General features: G+C 47.2%; 1 protein-coding gene across 32 annotated transcripts in view; it reads right to left on the reverse strand.

Annotated features, from left to right (window-relative positions):
* The window catches only part of MACF1 (microtubule actin crosslinking factor 1), a 249,139-nt gene that overhangs the window by 41,809 nt on the left and 186,934 nt on the right, over positions 1-20,396 (reverse strand). For all 32 annotated transcript variants that reach the window (XM_008171036.4, XM_005302134.5, XM_065577277.1 and 29 more), the window contains 8 exons: positions 8,614-8,775; positions 8,225-8,395; positions 7,137-7,303; positions 5,437-5,596; positions 4,731-5,057; positions 3,630-3,714; positions 2,439-2,680; positions 1,256-1,462 (listed from right to left, as the gene is read on the reverse strand). In XM_008171036.4, the coding sequence (XP_008169258.2) occupies positions 1,256-1,462; positions 2,439-2,680; positions 3,630-3,714; positions 4,731-5,057; positions 5,437-5,596; positions 7,137-7,303; positions 8,225-8,395; positions 8,614-8,775 (1,521 nt within the window). The remainder of the gene's footprint in view (positions 1-1,255; positions 1,463-2,438; positions 2,681-3,629; positions 3,715-4,730; positions 5,058-5,436; positions 5,597-7,136; positions 7,304-8,224; positions 8,396-8,613; positions 8,776-20,396) is intronic.

A 20,396-nucleotide genomic window follows, 5' to 3' on the forward strand; every position in this document is an offset into this window, starting at 1 on the left:
CCCTCTTTTAGCAAACATTTAAAGAGACAGTACCCTTTTCTGCAAGAGAAATAAAAACAGCCCTAGGTTTTATACGCAGGACTCCTATGAAACAGGTCAGCAGTGGAAAGAGCTAAACAGACACATGTATCTGAATACTCATGGGATTTAAAGCTTCGCTAACCATGGTCCAATATGTTGGTCAGCGTAGTCCATTACACACTGGGTGTTGACTAATAGCTGCCATCAGTTGACATGATTAATACCTCATTGCCTGGAAGAGGGTACTGGCTTCTTCAGCAGGTTTTAAAGCACAGAGCAGCATTGCAACTAGCAAGTTTAGAGCTAAAGAGTATAATGAAGCAAGCCCCTTAAATGCCCTTTCTGTCCACAGGGAAAGAGACCGCTCTTTCACACCACAATTTTGTTTGGATGAGTTCTGCTTGTGCTACCTGTGCTCAAAGCTTTTGGTGAAAGGTTTAGCTCAGGGGTCGGCAACATTCGGCATGCGGCTCGCCAGGATAAGCACCCTGGCGGGCCGGGCCAGTTTTATTTACCTGCTGACGCGGCAGGTTCGGCCGATCGCGGCCCCCACTGGCTGCGGTTCGCCGTCCCGGGCCAATGGGGGCGGTGAGAAGCCGCGGCCAGCACATCGCTCACCCGCGCCACTTCTCGCCGCCCCCATTGGCCCGGGACGGCGAACCGCAGCCAGTGGGGGCCGCGATCGGCCGAACCTGCCGCGTCAGCAGGTAAATAAACTGGCCCGGCCCGCCAGGGTGCTTACCCTGGCGAGCCGCGTGCCGAACGTTGCCGACCCCTGGTTTAGCTATTCACTATCCTCCTCAATCCCCAAAGAATAAGGTTTTAGGAAGATTCTTATTCTGGAATAAATCCACAGGCTGTCAGAATTATGAATTACATTTCTGGGCCTGAGAGTTCACCTGTCACCAGTTTTAGACCCAATCCAGTAGTGCCGTAACCCAAAAGCAAGGAGCACTGAGTTAATACAGAACTTCTCTACGAGGTACCGAACTATCACCAAAACCATTATAAAGTCAGACTGTTCAGAAACCAGCTAGACTCGATCCCCAATTCTATCACACAAATTCCCGAATCTGTTCATTTCTCAGCATTAATTGGTGCTTCCCCACCATGCGATTCTCATGTCTAAAGCTATAGTTATGTGGCTGCTTAGAGGGAAGGAGCGGTGAATCAGCTGGCATGCAGTCCCCGCCAAACCCTCTCCTGAGCGAGGCACAAGAGATTATAAGGTTACCTGTTGTGACCTTTGTATAGCAGCATCTATTTCGTCCACTCTCTGCCGGATAGTGTCACTGACCATCTTGTACTGTTCGTTGGTATCCAACACGAGTTTGTCCAGCCCTTCGCGGGCTCGCCAGGGCACCAGTTCCAAGAGGGCGCGGCTCACCTCATTGACAGTATCCAGAACAAGCCTGTGCTCCATAACCTCCTTCTTAAGCTCCTGAGGAAGACATATACAGTACATCTCAGTTAACATCCTCAATACATTGTTGGCAAGAGGCCGTTTCTGCATCTGAATCGTTAATGGTCCTGCGGCCAAGTTCCCTTCATTCTTTTCACCGGTACAAGATCCCCAATGGAGCTGTTCACCAGCATATGAGTAACGGTTATCGTTTAGCAGGAATGCCCTGTTTGCCAGGTACTGTTTGAACCCACAGGGGAAAGGAGGATAAGGCAGCATTCGTACGAAGGCAGATACATGCAATGGCTAGGTGCACATCTTGATGGGTCCAAGTAATTTGAAAAGGCTTTTCCAGCTGAAGGCTGGCATCCGTGGGGGAAACTGGCAGGGACAACATGAGAAGAGACAAGAGTGGATGAGCAGGGAGGGGCAGCTGTGAAGGGCATTGAAGGCAAGGACTAGTAGCTTGAATTTGATGGGGTGAAAACTGGGGAGTCAGTCAATAAGAAGGATTCAAAGGGAGATCAATGGGGTCAAAGTGAGGGCAGGGAAGAGGAACTTGACATCTGTATTTTGTATGGAGGGGAGGGGTCGACGTGGGTGATAGAGAGGTTAGAAGTGAGGAGATTACAGGCACCTTGTTACCTTCTGCTTTATTAATATATTTTTACTTTTTAAATGAGCTTTGAGATTTCTGAGTTGCAGCCTCCCATAAGCCGAAAAAGGACGGTGCCTCATTTGCTTCTTAACGTGAAATATTGTTGCTATTATTTGCATTACCGTGGTGCCGAAGAGCCCTCGTCATGGACCAAACGGATATTTTCCCTTCCGTTATCCCCCGCTTCTTGGCATTACGCTTTAAGAGCAAATTCTCTCCTATACTCTCCACTATACCCTCTGCAGTTCACTCTCAATGCAATGCGCAAGCTCCCGCAGCTCATCGGCTCTGGTGCATTCCCTTGTAAAGATCCACCCCAGCTTTTGCCACTGAGCTCAGTATTTCAGAAGTTCTAACCTTCTGCCTCTGCTGGAATTGGGGTATCTGTTCTCCAACAGGTGACTGCCCCCCACTGGACAGCAGCTCCTCCTCCACCTCACTCATCCAGCTGGTCAGTTCCTCATGTGTAGACTGGAACTTGGTGGCCAGCTGTCGAGCCTGCTCTAACGTCCTGAGAGCCTTAGAGCTGGTGGCTGTGATGTCCGAGTAACGAGTCTTGATGCCATCCAGTTTCTCCTGGATTAGCAGCACCTCTTCCCCTGCGAGATGGAGACACAGTTAGTTATGCATGTCCAAGGTTGGTTTTCTTTTAAAGCAGCCTGTTTTCCTGCTTTCTGATTTAAATGGCTACTTTCAGAATCCCTTTTTGTCAAGTCAATGCCAGCAAGAAGCCGTTTTCACAACCCTGGAGCTACTTTTGCAACTGATATTTTCCTTCCAGCCAGGGAAAATTCCTCCGTCTTCCCACCATGGAAACGAAACCGGCAACGAAGTCGTTTTTGCTTGAGGTTCCAGTAAAACCCTGAAGTTACCAGTGCTTTGTTCTTGACTAACGTGCGACACCTCTGAGAAAGAGGGAGCCATTGCTGAGAGGACAGGAAACCAAGGAGCTGGTTTTTGTTATATCAACTTTTCTAGAACATTTGTTCATAATGCAGACTACCTCTTAGTAAACAGACTCCCTTGAGCACCACCTCTCCTCCCACTCACGAACGGCTGACATCCACATGGCAACTGCAGCAATTGCTTACATGGAAAGTAATATTAGGAAAGTGCTTGGTGTATTTTTAGCCTCTTTTAATGTGGTTTAGCAGCTGGAAAGAAGGAGTAGAGCCTGTGCTGGGTTGCAAGCCAGGTCTGTGGAGATCACCAAAAAGCGAACCACAAAGACCTTTCTTTGGGAACTTCTGCTCGACTGCCGTCAGCATGTTTAAGGGGAGGGCACGTCTACTGCTCTGTGTTTGTACTGTGCCTAGCACCACCATAATAAACGTATTAAATACTAACTCATAGTCTACTGCGCAGAATGAATGTGTGTGGAACATCATCCGGCTCTGCAGCATCTTAAGAGTAGCCAAGATCAACAGCCTACTCTGCACAAATTATTGCAAACAACAACAACCAGGCTTCTCAGCTAGCCCAAAGCTTGGCTGGGGGGAAGGGCCTTTATCAGACCAGGCCTTGCAGTCTGTTCATCTCTTCCGATACCTGTGGTTTGTTTCAGAAGCGCTTGCCCGTTTTTAATGGCTTGGTCCACGTTCTTCTTTCTGTTCACGATCTCCTCGTTCAGGGCCTGAATGGAAAGAACCAACAGCAGTTACCATCTCCATGAAGGAGGCCCTTCAGCTGGGCAGGCGACCAAGTGCAGGAGAAGGACCCCAGGGGATGCATAACTTTCTCTCTGTATTCCCCAGGGATCGGAACCAGGTATGTGGCATGTCCTTCCTGCTCCCCAACTACACTTCCCTGCCAGGCTTAAGGTCTTGTAACTCAGTGCTAAGCACAGTTCTTTACCACCCTCTGCCTTTGGATCTGTATTAAGGAAGAATCCACTCGTCTTAGAAATTAACCAATGCATAATAAACGAGCTAATTTAGACTTAATTGAGAGTCTTGTTACAGGCTGCAGAGCTGAAATCACTGATACCTGTGGGACAGTGTTTCTATTGCAAGAGACTGTCCAGTGTGCCCCAGCAGTGAGAACTCTCTCCCCCCCCCCCCCCCCCGCAACATAGCTATGCCTGACAAACCCCCTAGTGGAGACGCAGCTATGCCGACAGGCGAGTGCTTCCGTCAGCAGAGGTAATGTAATTCAGGGAGATGGTGTTCCTACCCTGACAGACAAAACCCTGTCGGCATATGCTGCATCCACACTGGAGGGCTGTGCTGACAGCGCCTATGTATGAGTGGAAAAGGCCCTTGCCTCTCAGAAGAGGGGTTCAGTGCTGGAATACGACACATTCCCTGGCTCTTTAAATTCACTCATTCCAGCAAGAAAGACTGGAAGCTCTAAAGAAAAATCCTGGCTGGTCTGGTTTACTTAGTCCAGGAGTTGGATGCAAAGCATCTGAATAATTTATGGTCTATGGGACACCAGGACACCTTTTTTGCGGGGTGGGTGGGAGGGATTTGAGGGGAGGAGAGTTGTTTTCAATAAATGAAATATGTTTATTTTCTCCAAGCTGAGAAAAGAGAGGCCTGTTTTGATGTTGGTTAAAATTAAAGTCAAACAGAAACAAAAATGGATCAAAACAATTGCTAAATAAATAAACCAACAAACAAATATGAAAAAAACGGAAAATGGCAATACCAGCTGGTCAGCATGCTGCTTTTGCAGGACGTCCCGTTTATAATCCTTTACGAATACCAAGCTGAGCTTGTCCTCAACCTCGGCCAGCCAGTTGAGCACTTCCACCTCATCCTCCCCAAAGAGCCTAGCGTTGGACAACGCCTGATCAAGCAGGGCTGCCTTCCGGCAGCACCGATCTTGAACCTCGCTGTACCGGGCCCGCAGCGAGTCTAGCTTCTCTGCCAGCAAGCCCTGTTCAGCTATGCAACTCAGGGAGGCGAGAGACTGCCCGAGACTGACTGCCTGATTCACGTCAGTCGCGCGACTCTCTATGTCTTCCGCTAGTGCCTGAAAATCCAGGGTGACAAAATGGACAACAGAAACAAATGACTGAAAATGGAATAAAACGGAGAAAAAAAACGTAAAGAATGAAATTAATTCATGATCAAACAAAGTAAAGACATAACCCACCAAGAAGGGCACAAACTATAACAAATAAAAGGTTTCAGTTGGTTGCAAAGAGCAAAAGACACAACAGTTACATGGCTACATTATGGCCAGAAGCAAACAATGGGCCACCCATGTTGTGATTTCTCACGGTCTCTATTTCAAAAGCCTGTGATAGCTGTCCCCATCACCATGCAGACAGCTTTCTGCACTTCTATGTGTAACAATGGCCGACGTCTTCCATCGACAGTTCTGTGTTTGCTTGGGGACCATTTCCTACCTTGTGACGGGTGATCTGCTGCTGGATTTTAGCGGTCTGAGTACCAATGGGCTCAGAATTTGCCAGTTTCTTCTCCGTCAAAGATAGCCAGTCTGAAATAGGCTCTGTGGTCTCATGGAATTGTTTAGCCAGAATCAGGATATCTTCCAGTTGTTTTTGCCTACAGCATGATAACAACAAAGCTGCTAATTAGGTGTAAGGTCTTTTTTTTTTTTTTTTTTTTAAATCAGGACAGTTAAGCAACTGAATGTTTGAGTGCCACCTTAACCATAAAGATTGTACTGCACTATGAAGCTTTTAACAGGCTGCAGTGGCTAGAGGTCTGAGTGCAAATGCCTTTAAACAAAGCGATAGAAAGAAGGAAGAGACACCTGGACTGAAGAGAGGTGTTTAACATCTAGTCAGGCAAACAGGAAATGCAAACACACACGTTCCCTAGCAACTGCAGAACAATGCCCTTTTCAGGGATGTTGTGTAAGGGTCCAAGGCAACTCCCACGGAAGTCAATAAAAAAGGCTTCTGTTCTACACTGTTAGATTTTCTGCCATCAACAGCACTGTCATAGAAATCTCCCGAAATGATAAGGGGCATTGCTAAAATCCTTGAATGTCAGGTTTGTAAGGACCATTAGGTGCTGGTGAAAGGTTCCAGATTGACAGTCCTTGAAACCGCGGCCCATTGATTCAGCTGGAATTTCAAATACGATAAACTGAGGTTGGCCCTTGTGGGTGGCTCGACACATCATTATACGAACTAGACCATGCAGCAAACTGCATCTTGTAAATGAGATTCATGCAGCAGAAAGGTGCAAACAGTACTCTGGAGCTGAAGCTGAAAGTCAAACTAGGAGGAATAAAAATAAACCCACACTGTGAAGAGAATTAATTTCATCTAAGCATCTCCACAGCATTATAAAACTGTGCCATCTGTTTCACCCTCCCAACGCACATTTTAGTTTTGTGAGTTTTCTCGTTGACACTTGCTGTTTCCAGGATATTCCAATAAAGGAATCTCACTGAACTTCCCAAGTGTCGCTATCTAATGATTACAAACAGCCCACAACAGTGTCCAGTGGATTAACACTGGCTGCAAACCCGAAGTGCTGTACTAGCAAGAACTATTCTAAAGTTCTGATTAACTGACTGCTGGATGGCCAACCAATGCATACTGAAAACAGTTTAAAAAACACACACACAAATGCTTCCGTCAGTCAGAAAGCAGCTTGTAAGTGTACAGTGTAATACAAACTTAAACAATAATAAACTGGTCTTTGTCTAAAGTACACAGGGCAGTGAGCTCTGTAAACAACTCCAAAACACTGATCATTAATGGACATGGGAGAAATTGCCACTACCCTTTGCCAATAAGATGATGAAACAGATCATTGCAAGACCGGTAAGCAGTATAAGCCGAAGTCTGGGCCTATTACATGGCTTTACAATGAAGGAGGATATCCCAGCAAAATCACAGATTCTAAGGGTGGAAGGAACCACTGTGATCATCTAGTCTAGAGCAGAAAAGAAATTCACAAGTTTTCCAGTGACAATATGTTCATTGCTTGTTCTCACCCTTAAACAGGCAGCATATTCAACCAGATACATTGGTGCAAAGAACACGTTTCCTGCTGGGCGCAGAGGAATTTCTCCGCTTTCAAAGCTGAGAGAAAATGAAGTCACTTCCTTCCCACTTCTCTTCCTTACCTGGCTGCTGCCTTGCCAAGCAGTCCTGCCCATCTATTTTCAAGACTCTCCAGATGGCAAACAATCTTCTCTCGGTCCGTTGGCTCGGCCGACTGCGCTATCCTTCCGCCCTCTGCCTGAATCATCTCGACAGTGGCCTTGCGATCATCCAAGAGTCGCTGGAGCAGCTTTTGCATAAACATTAAAACAAAGAGGGATAAAAGTTACCAAACTGAGTCAGCAAAGCTACTTCTGCCTCCAAACACACCAACCCTCTAATTGTGTTTGAAAACCATTAATAAACGCTGGGCTGCGTCCAAACCCAGCTGAGCAAATCAACAACGAGATTTTTGTTTTCCTCCCAAACTCAAGAGACAATAAAAATGCCTCAAACAAATCCAAAACACTTGATTCAACAGAGGAACTTGAAACTTGCTCCCCAAATTGTAAAAAATTATGTTTTAACGTTCGCTCGACTCTATTAAAAAAAATCTCACCCTATGTGATGAAGTCTTGGGGTTTTTTTTAAACTTTGTTTTACCATTATTAACATGTCTGAACGTTCCATCCGTTAACAAGTCTTATTCATAACCTGCCTGTGTTACCTAAAGACCAATGTGTGTTTGGTCAACCCTCTTTCCTGTGTTTTTATTTTGTTCAAATTCCAAAACTGAAACCATACACTACAAAATCTATTTGAGCCGGATATAAAATAGCTGTCAGCATGAGCAAAACCAAATGGGCTGTTGCTGAAGAAAAATAAACAGGCAGCTAATTTCAAGACAGTAGGATAGCAAAATAATACTGGCGCTGTAGAGCCAATCTGCCTGTCTTTTATATAAGACTCATTATTAGCCTGTTAAGATGGCAGGTATGGGTAACAAGACCAGAACCCATACAGTATAATGGTAGAATATGAGAAAGTCATCGCTGCAGAATGGTTGCCGTAAACTAGTAGAATTACATGAAATCAGAGTTATTTATATTTTAAAAATGATCCAAATGGAGCAGAGACACTGGTTCGGCTACTAACAGCGCACTGTGCTCGTGGCCTCTACGTCCTTCCCTCCTGGATACTGTTCAGCATTCACTATCTCCAGCTCACTTACCTTCTGTTCTTGGATCTGAGCTTTCACCACTTTGTATTCAGCAGAGGGAGGTTTCTGATTGGAGATGAGCTCCTCTGTGTCTACCAACCAGCTCAGCAGTGGCTCCAAAGCATCCTGAAACTTCCCACAATGCAACAGGGCCTCTTGTAGCTGTGCGATTCTCTGTGCCACCTGCGTTGAACATAGACACACATCTCTAGAGGCGCAGTGTTCTCAAGTTACACGAGGTGACAACAGAGCAACTGCTCGTTGTCTTTGGCACTGTTACGGTGTCAACGGCTCTGCTTCAACTATAGATGCGGCTCCCTTTATGTCAGCTGACTCACTTGAGCGAAGACAACGGCTTACTGCATCAAGCAAGGAAGGCTCACCTCTCCTGCGGTGCTTACCTTTTTGTTGAGAGTGTTCCAGCGGGCGTTGATCTCCTCCATGTCATGTTCCAATCCCTGCACGTCGCAATTTTTTCCTGCGCTCTGGATGAGTCCCTGGCCCAGTCCGTTCACTTGCTGTAGTTTTACCTGAATGGGATCCACTTGCTCCTTCTGAAACATCTGAACAAGAAGGGGGAATTGATTTACAACCTTCAGTTCTCTTGTGCAGCACCACCCCATCTGCTAACGGATACACTTTAGACTACAGTTCCCAGCCTTCTCCAAAGAGCAAGCAGAACATTTTCCTTTTGCTTCTTCTGGTGCAGTTATTTTCATTATTTTTTTAAAGAAGTTTTGTTTGTTAGTTTAAATCTCTCATCTGCCCATATCCAGTAGAATCATAGGACTGGAAGGGACTTCGAGATTATCTAGACCATCCCTGACAGGTGTTTGTCCAACCTGCTCTTAAAAATCTCCAATGATGAGCACTTCAAGTATCTATTGGTCTCAGGCATAGATTATGTCTCAGATGCAGCCATATATGCTTTTAAATCTGTAAAACCCATGCAGAAGCCCCACCTAGATAGCCAAACTGTGACTTGCACCAAGACCCAGTCAGATGCTCAACAACAGAAATCAAAGCAAATCTTACCCTGGCAGTGTTGAACTGGGATGGGCAATACACTAGACGAGTTTTATCAAACGACTGAAACTTTAGACACTGGGAAGCATACTGCATTTGCAAAGACCAAGGGAACAAGAGAAAGGCAATGGAAGATTAATGTGTTAGCTGTTTATCTGAGATCATCCCACGTATTTGGCACAATCCACGTCTGCAAGTCCTGTGAGGAAAGCATTCCAACCAAAAAAGGGGTTTTGGAAATGAAGGAAGGAACCTTGCTGTTGGGAGGAAAAACAACAGGGAAAATCCCGTTTTTCGAGGAGGTAAGTGCCCTTATCAAAGACTCAAATCTCCTGTAATTAGCTGATGACAAGCCAGACCCAAGCCAGTCTGTATTCATTTCCTTTCCTCCACAATAGTGTCATTCAGCCTCAGCGACAAGGCAGCCAACCAAGGCCACATTGTGCAGGAAACGCTGGAACATGAAAAGCAAATTCTGAGCAAACTCCAAGAGGTAGAACCAGCTCTGCTTCCACATAATGAAGAATACAATCCAAAACAGGGCATCCGAAGAAGTGGGCTGTAGTCCACGAAAGCTTATGCTCTAATAAATTTGTTAGTTTCTAAGGTGCCACAAGTACTCCTGTTCTTTTTGCAAAACAGGGATGGACACATTGTTTATACAGGCCTTGGGCTGCTAGCTAGCACAGATCATAGGTCAAACGCTGACAAATAGAAGAACAGGAAAGATTATTGTGCTCTCTCTGTACTCACAACCATTTCCCTCGGAAGGGAGCCGGAGATAAATGCAGACAACCTTTCTCTTTCTTTTTCAAGTATGCTTGAAAAAAACCCATGTAACCAAGGATATGGAAATTGACAAAGTCTAAACATTTCATTTCAGATCGACTTGTGCCAAAAACTCCTGAGAAGCAAGCACTGGAGTAAGGTTTGGAAAAGGTCTCTGGTATCAGACAACTGCTTTATCTCTGAAGGGATGAAAGTCAGTAACACTCTGCCTGGGAAAGACAGCCTGCCTTCTGATGCTTTCCCATTTTCAAAATCTTTTCCTCCCCACTGAAGTTCAGCAGCTTGTCTACACAGTGGGACTATGCCAGGAATATTAACTCAAGAGCGCTGGAAGACACAATCCAGAGCTATATGCTTGTGCAGAATTATTCTATGGTTATAAGAAGTGATGGTGACATGAAATAGCTAATTCTCCAAACACTTCTGTTACTGCTCTTATATGGAGTTGGCTGCTTAAGGCAGCCAAACACATAAAAGGATCAGACTGATAAGTAAGGCATGCAACCATTTGACTGGAGCAGAGTGCCTCTTCCAGTGTACTCTGAACTAAGCCTTAAATATAAAACTGGACTTTAAAAACAAACAAACTAGAAGCTTTAAAACATTTTTTTTTTGCAGGATCCAAATGCACAGCCGCTGACCCCCAACAATGAAGAACTGCAAGGTACGTACGCACAATCCAGAAACCAAAGCCCGTTTCACGGGGATCATTTAAAACGCAATCACATGCATAATCGCATTAAGAGCGAATACTTCTAACACATTTATTCTTCAAAGCCAATATGCATACACAAGACTCCAATGTTTTAATTCATTAACCTTCACGGGGACTCAAATTTGAAACAAATATATTTAATGTGCAATCTATCTTTTACATAGAAAAACATGATGAGTGAGGTTTCTGAAAAGCTGTATTTGGTGAACTGCATGGACTGACCGTTCTCAACTAAAGGCACTGGATCTGTTCGGGTACCTCCCTCTCATTTTGAGAACCACTTTCCAATGACTCTCTTTAAATTCTACTTTGTTCCTATCATGGATGACTGCATCCTGTGATCTCACTCCACTTCTTAACCCTTTTATTGCTGAACACAATACAGCCATCATTTGGTGATTTTCTGTAGAAGTGCCAGCACTCCGTTGGAACAAATATTTCAGAGGGAATGTATGAGGATATGTGTTGCAACATTGGAAGTACATTTTTGCTTCATGCTCCTGGTATGTTAGACGTAACTCAGCTGGTTAATACTAAGACACTCAAGTTACAAGGCATTTTCCTGATGCAAACCTAAACCTATCAATGGCTCGAGGCATCACTGGTTCCAAAGGGTTAATAACTAGAAACATTTAATATAAAATACAGTCCCAATAGAGAGGCAACAACGAAACTGAAGCAGTAAATCCCAGATAATAGCCACATGAAGTCAGTACCTTGATGTCTCTTTTTTCTTTCCTAATTTACTGACTGGAACTTGGTTTGGTAGTGAAGGCTGCACTTCAAGCAAAAACTCAATGTAAACTGATTCCTCTCTCCTTGTGTTCCCCTCCATTTCAAAGCAGTTCTCTGATGCCGAGGTAGCTGTGGGTTTTTTAAATGGGTAGCATAGCGCAAAGGATGAGTAATTGCCACTGAATCAGGTTTATGTGCTGGGCAACTGGTAATGTCTTCCCAATGACTGTTCTTCTAACCTAAATGGCTGATCAATTAGGGATCAGATATGGAAATACCATGCATAAAAAAAAAAACCCTGATACTCTTTATAGCACTTTTCAAATTTTCTTAATACAAATGTTGTTAGTAAAATACTGAAAAGAATTACACTTATTTTTCTCCTGATATTTCAGAACATCTTTGCCCCTCTTTCTCATTTAAGAAAACCTTAAATGAGTGGTTATTGTATAGCATGTATGCATTGTGTTCACTCAATTTGCTTTACAGATTCTCTTTAGTAACAGCATTTTGTATTCGAAATGGTGGATCTACTCCAGCAAGAAAAATCTTCCTGTAGCAATCTCTAATTTACTTTTGAGTAAGCAGAATGTATTTGAATAAGTACGTCACTTGAAAAGTTTAGGGAAAGAATTTTCATAATCTAACAATTGTCATATTTTACCTCCCATGCTTGCAAAAATACATATTTCCCACCCCCAAAGCATTGGCCTACAAAATTGAACTCTTTTTAATTGGGAAAAGACCTACCTCAAGGTTTACAATACAGAAAACTGACAGAGGGGACAATTAGTGCAGTCTGTACCTCACAAAAAGTGTGAGCAAACTGTCAGCTAGGTAGGAGTCAGGACTTCCTCTCCCCACCCCCAGAAACGAAGGGATTTCCTGTCCGATACATCCCGTGTAAGTAACTGAGTAACAAATACCTCATTATCTGGAACTAATCCATCTGTTACAGCAGGAGCCCTTTCCGCCACAAGAACTGTGATAGGAGACCCTTCTGTGTCAGCCATTGTGATAGTCAAGGCTTTCACTCCAGATGCTGTAGAAGATAGTTCTTTTGCTAGGAGGCGTGAGAGAGGAGGGGGGTCTTCCATTCCCAACACAGCTGCAGGAAGCATCTGTGTGCTGTGCTCCGAGGCACATGATGCTCCGGGTGCCTGGCCAGAGGCAATGGGCTCCTCCAGGCCAGATGATGCCGCAAGCTCCTCCGTGCTGAATGGCAAGGCCGTGGCCAGTTCTTCCATCTCTTGTGGGGATGCAGCATGCTCCTTTGTGCTGGAAATTACAGCAGTGTTAAACTCTTCTGGTCTGGATGCTGTAAGGATGGGAAACTCTTCCATACCTGGAGTGTCAGTGGGAAGCTCCTCCACGCTGCATGCCACGGCAATGGTAGCATGTTCCTCGGTATCTGGCAGTGCTAGTACAGGCTCCTCCGCAGCCGGCGGCGCGGCCTCGGCGACAGGTTCCGCCGCAGCCGGCGGCGCGGCCTCGGCGACAGGCTCCGCCGCAGCCGGCAATGCTGTAGGGAGCGTCTCTGCGCTGTCTAGAACGGTGGGGGCTGGCTGCTCTATGCTAAATGGAGCAATGATGCCTGCAAGCTCCTCGTCAGCGGTTGTGACCGTGGAAGTACGCTCCTCTGCGCCGGCACACGCGCGTTCCACGCAAACTGGTGAGCGAGTATTTCCACACACAAACTGTACACCAGCTACACAACTTATTAACTTATCTGCCCAGCTGTGTTCAAACAGCCAGGCCAGGTCTCCTGGTTCCCAGATATCGGCCTCCCCTGTGGAAACATCCAGCATTACCTGTCCAACCATTTTTGGCACGTCCTCCTGAACAACATGGGCACTTAGGAATTCTTCCCCAGGAGTAATCCCTTCCACATGCAGCAGCTGACCCAGAGGCACTGTTTCTTCTGACTGCAGGTCCTCAATGGACTCCGTGGACTTCACCCATGCCTCAGAGCCCTGTTCGGATATAGACTCATTTGGAAAAGGTGCTTGAGAAAAACAGTGAGTATCTAAATGTTCAGTTCCATGAATTTGGCCCTCCAATCGATCGCTCTCTTTGTCCAAGTCTGTGACTTCATCCTCAGACGCTAGTTCTGAGACACCCCAGTTTGAGAATTCAGTCCTTTCAGACAGAGGATGCTCATTATTTTCAGAACAATTAGCCCCCTCAGCACTGACCTCATCTTTCAGCCAGTAAAAATCCTGCTGGGAATGCAGTTCCTCGGCACTTGTGGCAGGAACTAATGGCTGACAGTGGAACGAATGGCTTGAGGACACTCTCCTTGTATACTCTTCAGAGGTCCACTCCACTTTATTGTAGGTTTCCAACGAGGCTTGATCTCCTTGGGGCATTAACAAACAACCACTGGGATGAGGAGACGTTCCTTCACAACAGGGCATTTCACTTGTATTTGCCTCAGGAGACACTGTCGCTTCACAGCTCAGTATTGCTTCTACTACACAATCTTCCACTGGCTCTTGACCTGTCAGCAGGTCAATTTCACATTCTTTAGCATCCTCTAAGTGACTTATTGGCCAGAGCTGCTGTGGTGATATTGTCTCCTCTGCAACCCTAGGACTGGAAACCCCCACTTCTTCAGAGTCTGTCTGGGTGAAAGAGGAGGTTTCCTTTTTAGAGTAAGGCTCTGTAGTGGGTTCTATTGTACTCGCCACCTGAGAACTGTATGTGACATCAAAGTCCTCAAGGTCTGACACAATAGCAGAGTCTGCAGCACTGACTTCGAAAGGAGCTGTCTGCTGACCCTCTTCTGTTTCAGCCTCTACGAGCTTTTCTGAGTCTGTCTGTGGGTCCAGCCCTTCTGAGCAGGTCCCAGAGACCGGACCGTCTAGATCCACTGAAGAAGCTCCATCTCCTTCTTCACTCAAACACTGCTTTTCTAGTTCAAGGAACATCTGTACAGAATCTGTGTCAGAGAACTGCTCTGGGACAACAGGACTGACACAGCACTCTGAATTTGGAGTGAAGTCCTCCGCTTCAAATTGAACTGTTATGTCTTCAGTATCACACATGTTATCTGTAAAAGCGCAGTTTAAATCCTGGTATGTTTCCTGGGGAACAGAAGCTGAGCAGTTATCATGCAGCTGTGAGTCATCACAGTGCACTGGGTGGTGAACTGGGTGGCGAGAGGTCCCCAGGACACCAGCAGAAGAGTCTGTTGTCTCTATTGTCATTGCTGTGGCAGTTAATTGTTCCCTTTCTTCAGAAATATCTGCCAAGCAACAGTTCCTTTTCTCATCTGTCAATAGAACAGTCTTTCCTCCCTCTGACAGCACCTCCTCCTCCCACTCCTCCTCAGCCTCCATCATTATCCATCTCTCATCCTCTTCAAATCGCAGCTCAGACTCCGTTTTTTCTCTAAGGCTGGGGGTGATGAGAATATTCATTCCTGAATCCAGCATCTCTTCACTTAGGCAGGGAGATAGCTGTACGGTTTCTACAGTGCAGTCTGCTTGGGTCGCTTCCAATGTTTCATGATGCCCATCGCTAAGGCTTCCTTTGATAACATTTCTCCTTGCTCTTGGCCATGTTGCACTTGAGAGTTTCTGGTCCTGTGTGATAACCATGGATGTTGCAGGTGTATCTTCTGGTTTCAGAAGGGGTTGACATTCATCCTGGAAACAGTCTTCACTTAACTGTTTCGCCTCCTGAACTTCTGGAATGCCAGACGATTTGGAGACATGTTCCAAAGTTAGCGATTCTGACATAGGTTCCCTGTGGTCTGAATGTCCAGAGTTCTCAGCTAACATGGCACCTGACTCCCTTTTTTCTTGTAAAGAAGAATTTGATGCCCCAGCTTCTGAGACCTCACTCAAGGAGGCCTCAATCCTTTCTGCAAATTCAGGGAAGTTTGGTGGCATAAAAGATTTCCACGATCTCCTGTTTACATTCTCTTTTCTTTCCGGGTTTGGCCTTCTTCTGGGTGGAGCTGGTGCTGACTTTGAGACATCACTGCTGAGTTTCAGTGCATCAAAAATTACTCTCTCGTCTAACTTTTTACTTTCCGGTGCCCTTGATTCAAAGACATTGGATGCTCCTAAAGTCCCATTGCTTGATATAGTACTGGCATCCACCTTATCTATAGTGCTTTTGGAAGGCTGATTAAGTTTAGATCCCTGATCAATCTGTTCATTTATTCTCATTGTGTCATATATAGACCTCTGAGGGACATAGCAGTCCTCTATATACCCATCCTCTTCCTCCCCTTTTCCCAGACAAGTGGGATTCTGCCGTAAACAGTCTGGCCTGCTTAGTGGCTTGCCCATACTTCCTTAATTCAGGAAGAAACAACCTTGTTAACTTTTTATCCACAACAAAAAGAAATGCATTCTGTGTAAGTTAAAATCCCTTTCGATTTTAGACTGTAATCCTAAAAAGAACTCTGACACTGAAATTTGTATTCCACAGAAGTCCAATGGCAATCCGCACAGAAGCAAATCTCCATTGTAGTAAGGCTCCCACAAAGTCCCATTCCGTAGCCCCTCCCGTAATCCTGGTGGTCCCAAGCTGATAAACAGCACATTTCTTAAAAAAAAATCACTAGCCAAATAATTCCTTCTAGGGGTTGCTTTTAAGGTAAGGTTCCTTTCTCCTGGCAACTCTGTCAGCAAAAACCATCCGAGTATGACAGCTTCTATTCAATAAATACTCCCAATCATTATTTCCGACAGAAGCTGCAGATGAGTTTGAAGCTGTTAATTTATACCGAGCGTGCCCTTCTTTAATAACAAAGGCAAAGCTTCTCCAGTCTCTTCATGTATTGCAGCCCAGGCTCCAACGGATTCCTCTCATTTTCTTCCCAGCTCTAGTCCTGTAAAGTCCAGCTGGTCTGAATTAGCCTCTCCCTCCACAACTCGAGTGTTTTCATTTGAACTAAGCTGGTGAGCGGATATTCCTGCAAGTTTAAACACAGGAAGTTCTTCATTCAGGGCAAACTCTGGGTCTTCCTGTCTCAAAACCATGATGGCATTGCTGTTCCTTTTACCCAATCAAGCCATAACGATCGGAATCAAAGAAAATGACAAAAACAAAAAACAGCTTCTCGGTGGAACATACACGGCAGATTCCTTCATCGGCAGCAGATTTTTTTTAAAGGCTTTCAAACGCCCCAGACGTGGAGAGAGGGGGGGCTCAGCAGATCTGCAAAGATTTCCCAAGTTCCCGATCGCAAAGGAGGAATATTTGGGGGATCCTCGCCTGGAAGGAAAGCGAACAGCAGAGAGGCCAGAGGGACTAACTTTCCCAGGTCCTGCCGATAGCAGCCCACTGCTTTCCCGGTTTCCTCTCGGTTCCCGGAGAGGCTCCCTTCGGCTTTCCCATGCTGCGTTCCCGGGGAGGCGCAGAAGAGGACTCCAGGCGGCAGAGCCACCCAACCCCCGCCGGTGTCCCAGGACTTTCTCCCCCGCCCCGAACGCAGGTGGCCGCTTTGGAGAGGGGGCTGCGGACAAGTCTCCAGGAAGTTAGTTTCCTTTCCTCCCTCTCGCCTTTTGTGTGCTTCAGCCCTGGCTGGTGCGGCGGCGGCGGCCGGGCTGCGAGCGGAAAGCGCCCCGCCTCCCCCTCTGCGAGTCCCCGGCCAGCGCTGCTCCTAGCCGCCGCTCCGTGGGATGCATGTCAAGCAGCCGCCGCTATTCTCCTCCTCCTCCTCCTGCCTTGCCCAGAGTGGAGGCTGCAGCTGTCACGGGCCTTTGCGCACAAACTTCTTGCCGGGGGAACAAAAGGCTTCGCGGGAAGGCCGGGGCTCGCCGGCAGCCCCCACTCCCCCTCTCAGCGGGTGGGTTCAGGGAGCCTCGGGATCCATCCCCACCCCCCCGCTCCCGGGGCAAAGCCGCGACCGCCCCCTCGGACCCCGGCTCCTGCGGCCGCGCTGGAGCTCCCCGGTGCGCGGGGCTGGAGACGGCGCTGAAAGATCGCGGCTCCCAGCAAGCTGCCAACTCTGGCGAGGGGGCTGGCGGGGACGGGAGGGCGGGGACCAGCAGGGTGGGAAGGACAGACCGGGAGAAGGGAAGGGAAGGCGGGGACGCGGGGAGGGGCCGGCAGACAAGGGAAGGCGGGGAGGAGGGTGGCCCCAGCGCGCACCGGGCTTGGAGACGGGGGTGGCCCGAGCGCGCCCCGGGCTTGGAGACGCGCACCGGGAGAAGAAAGAAACGCGGCTCCGTAGCCAGATAAAGGCAAATCCTTCCCGCGGGGCTAGGGGCGAAGCTGCGGCCGCCCGGCGCAGCTCTTCGGGGCTCCCGGGGCCACCGTGGGCTGAAGGAAACGCGGGGCTGGGGCAAAGCGACACGGCGGGTTTAGCGCCGGCTCCGGCGGGGGGAAATACCAGGCGCTTCCCTTCCCTTCCCCCTGCCTTGTCTCGGGAAGCTCCTCCTCTCGGGGGGAGGGGGCAGAGTGCAAATCCCCCGACAAAGAGAAGCAACGCCCTGTCTCTCTGCCTGTGGCTGGGCTCGGGTATCCCCCCTTCCCCAGCCCCGGCGCGCCCCGCCAGCCCCTCTCCCCTCCGGCCAGGTGTCCTGCCGACACCTGCACCAGGAGAGGGAATGGGGGAGGGGAGGATTTCCTCCTACCCCGTTGTGACTGCCATGAAACCCGAGCCCAGAGCCATTCACCCGTGGAAACGCGCGGGGTTACATTCGCACGGCGGCAGGAGTTTCCCGCCCAGCCTCCAGGTGCAGCCATCACCTCTCCTGCCCACCATGCACCGTCCCGGCCTCGGGGATTCCCTGCCTGTCCCCTAGCTGCTGACCTTCTCTGCACCAGGGCTTGGGAACGCCTCCTCCACGCACCATGCGAGCCCTGGGAAACAACACACACGCTGTGCTGCACCGAACCGCCCTGGGGAGCTAGGCGAGGTGACCCACTGGGTCTTCTCTAGTGCTACTTCCAGCCTTGTCATTCTCCCCAGGGTCACAATCAGCCCCTCCGGGGGGGGGGGGGTTGTTCTCCTTTGATGGTAAGGTGCGGAGCACACTGTGTTGCATCTGCTGCCCCCATGGGGGAGGTGGGAGGATCCCTGGTACAAGTAAATCTGTTGTACCCACAGGTCAGTGCCATCTCCCCGTAGACCATTTGAAAGGTTTTAATTGCTGACTGGATGGATTTTTGCAGAAGAGGACCATAGGGTATTTAATGCTCTCACAGACTCCCTCCCTAGTTTATTACAAGATGTCACTGGGGAATCTTGCAACCTAACTGTTCAAAAAACTGTGGTGATATCTTGGCACACCACCACAGAACCTACTTTTTGTTTACTGACGTGCATTTAAAAAAAATTATCAGTGCAAGAGACTAATCAGACTATATATTTCCCCATAATTATTTTATTAGCCACTTTAATATAAAGTTATAGTCATATTTTCATTTCTGGTTACCCTGAAACAGCATTCATTTCCCAGCACTCCTAGCTCTCATTCCAAAAACCTGTGAAGTTCGTCAGTACTGGGTTTAGGCTGCTTAATCCTAAAACAATAATGACATCATATGTTTTACTTTTTTTTTTTCTTGAGACTATGGATTCCTGCTAGATCCATTGCTCCACAACCTTTGCATCACATGTTGACCACACTCTCCCTCTTCGTTCTTATTGTCGATTTAAAATGGTTAAATGGGGCAAATTTAAAAAGTCCTCTGGGGGGTTGGAAGAGGGAGGTAAGCTGAATGTGTGACTCACTAAGCAGAGGCCTGCTAAGAGACGTGGCAGGTTTGAGAGAAAACCAGAGTGTTCTGAAAAAGCTTCAACACAGCTCTCAGCAACATCCAACAACCCAGTTAAGGCTGGACAACCCCACAAGACACACGCCCTCCTGGGTTTTATGGATGACTTAGAAAATGGCCTAGGAATTAGAACATGGCGATACTAACAACAGGGGGCGGGGGGACACCAATACTACTAAATTATATTTTATATAGGTCTATTGCCATCTACTTACTTGCTCCCATCACCATGGTATCAGAGCTTCACAAACATTCCCATACTCATAATGCCCTGGTGAGCAATCACCATTTTACAGAGGAGAAACCGACGCAAACATTTTCAGAATTTCTGCACACCCACTAACCACCGAGACCAGACAGAGCTGCAGGTGTCCTGCTGAAAACATCTGGACTTGCCCAATGTCAAAAAGAGAGCTTGTGGCAGGGTTGTGAGTTGAACTCAGATCTCTAGCCCCTGTATTTTAAACGCGCCTCCATCTTTCCACTTTGACTGAGCAAGTGCCACCCCCTCTTTTCGAGCAGACCCACATGTCTAGCACTTGTCCTCATCTCCCAAGCAAAAGTCTATAAACAATCCTTAGCGCGAAGGCTAAATGACAACGAACACCAACTGCATAAATCATCCTATGAAACCATCCGCAAGAGCTTGTTCTCCTTCTGAAAAATGAAAACACATATTTTGCAAGGATAAGTTTTCCACATTTATGAACATTAAAAACGTGTTACATTTCCTATACTGTCCAGTTGAGTTGGGTAGAGATGAAAGAAGCCTGTGGGAGGTGGGGAGGAAGTCATTTCCATTCATAAAATATGTCAAAGTACCATTCTAAGAAGAGGGGGAAGGAGACCTGACAGCCAAACCATGTCTGAGCCTTGTGCAGACAGGACACCCTACTATGGATGTAGTTGGCAATCTGAATTAATCACCTAAGAGCTCCTTTAAGTAGCAGAATCTATCCTGGGCTGCACCGTTCTCTCAAAAATATCAACCCTCCAACATAGACCTCCAGAGGATTAATATGGTTGGCACACATCTTGTACCCAGCTTGGTCTGCCAGTATTTTCTCTCTCTCTCACACACACACTCCATGACCGATCTAGCCCATCTCTGGCTCTGTGCGTAAGCACAGATTTTACAGTTAAGGGAGAGCAGGTCTTGGTTTACTTTAATAATTC

The sequence above is a fragment of the Chrysemys picta genome, chromosome 23 (assembly GCF_011386835.1).
Source record: "Chrysemys picta bellii isolate R12L10 chromosome 23, ASM1138683v2, whole genome shotgun sequence".
NCBI lineage: Eukaryota > Metazoa > Chordata > Testudines > Emydidae > Chrysemys > Chrysemys picta.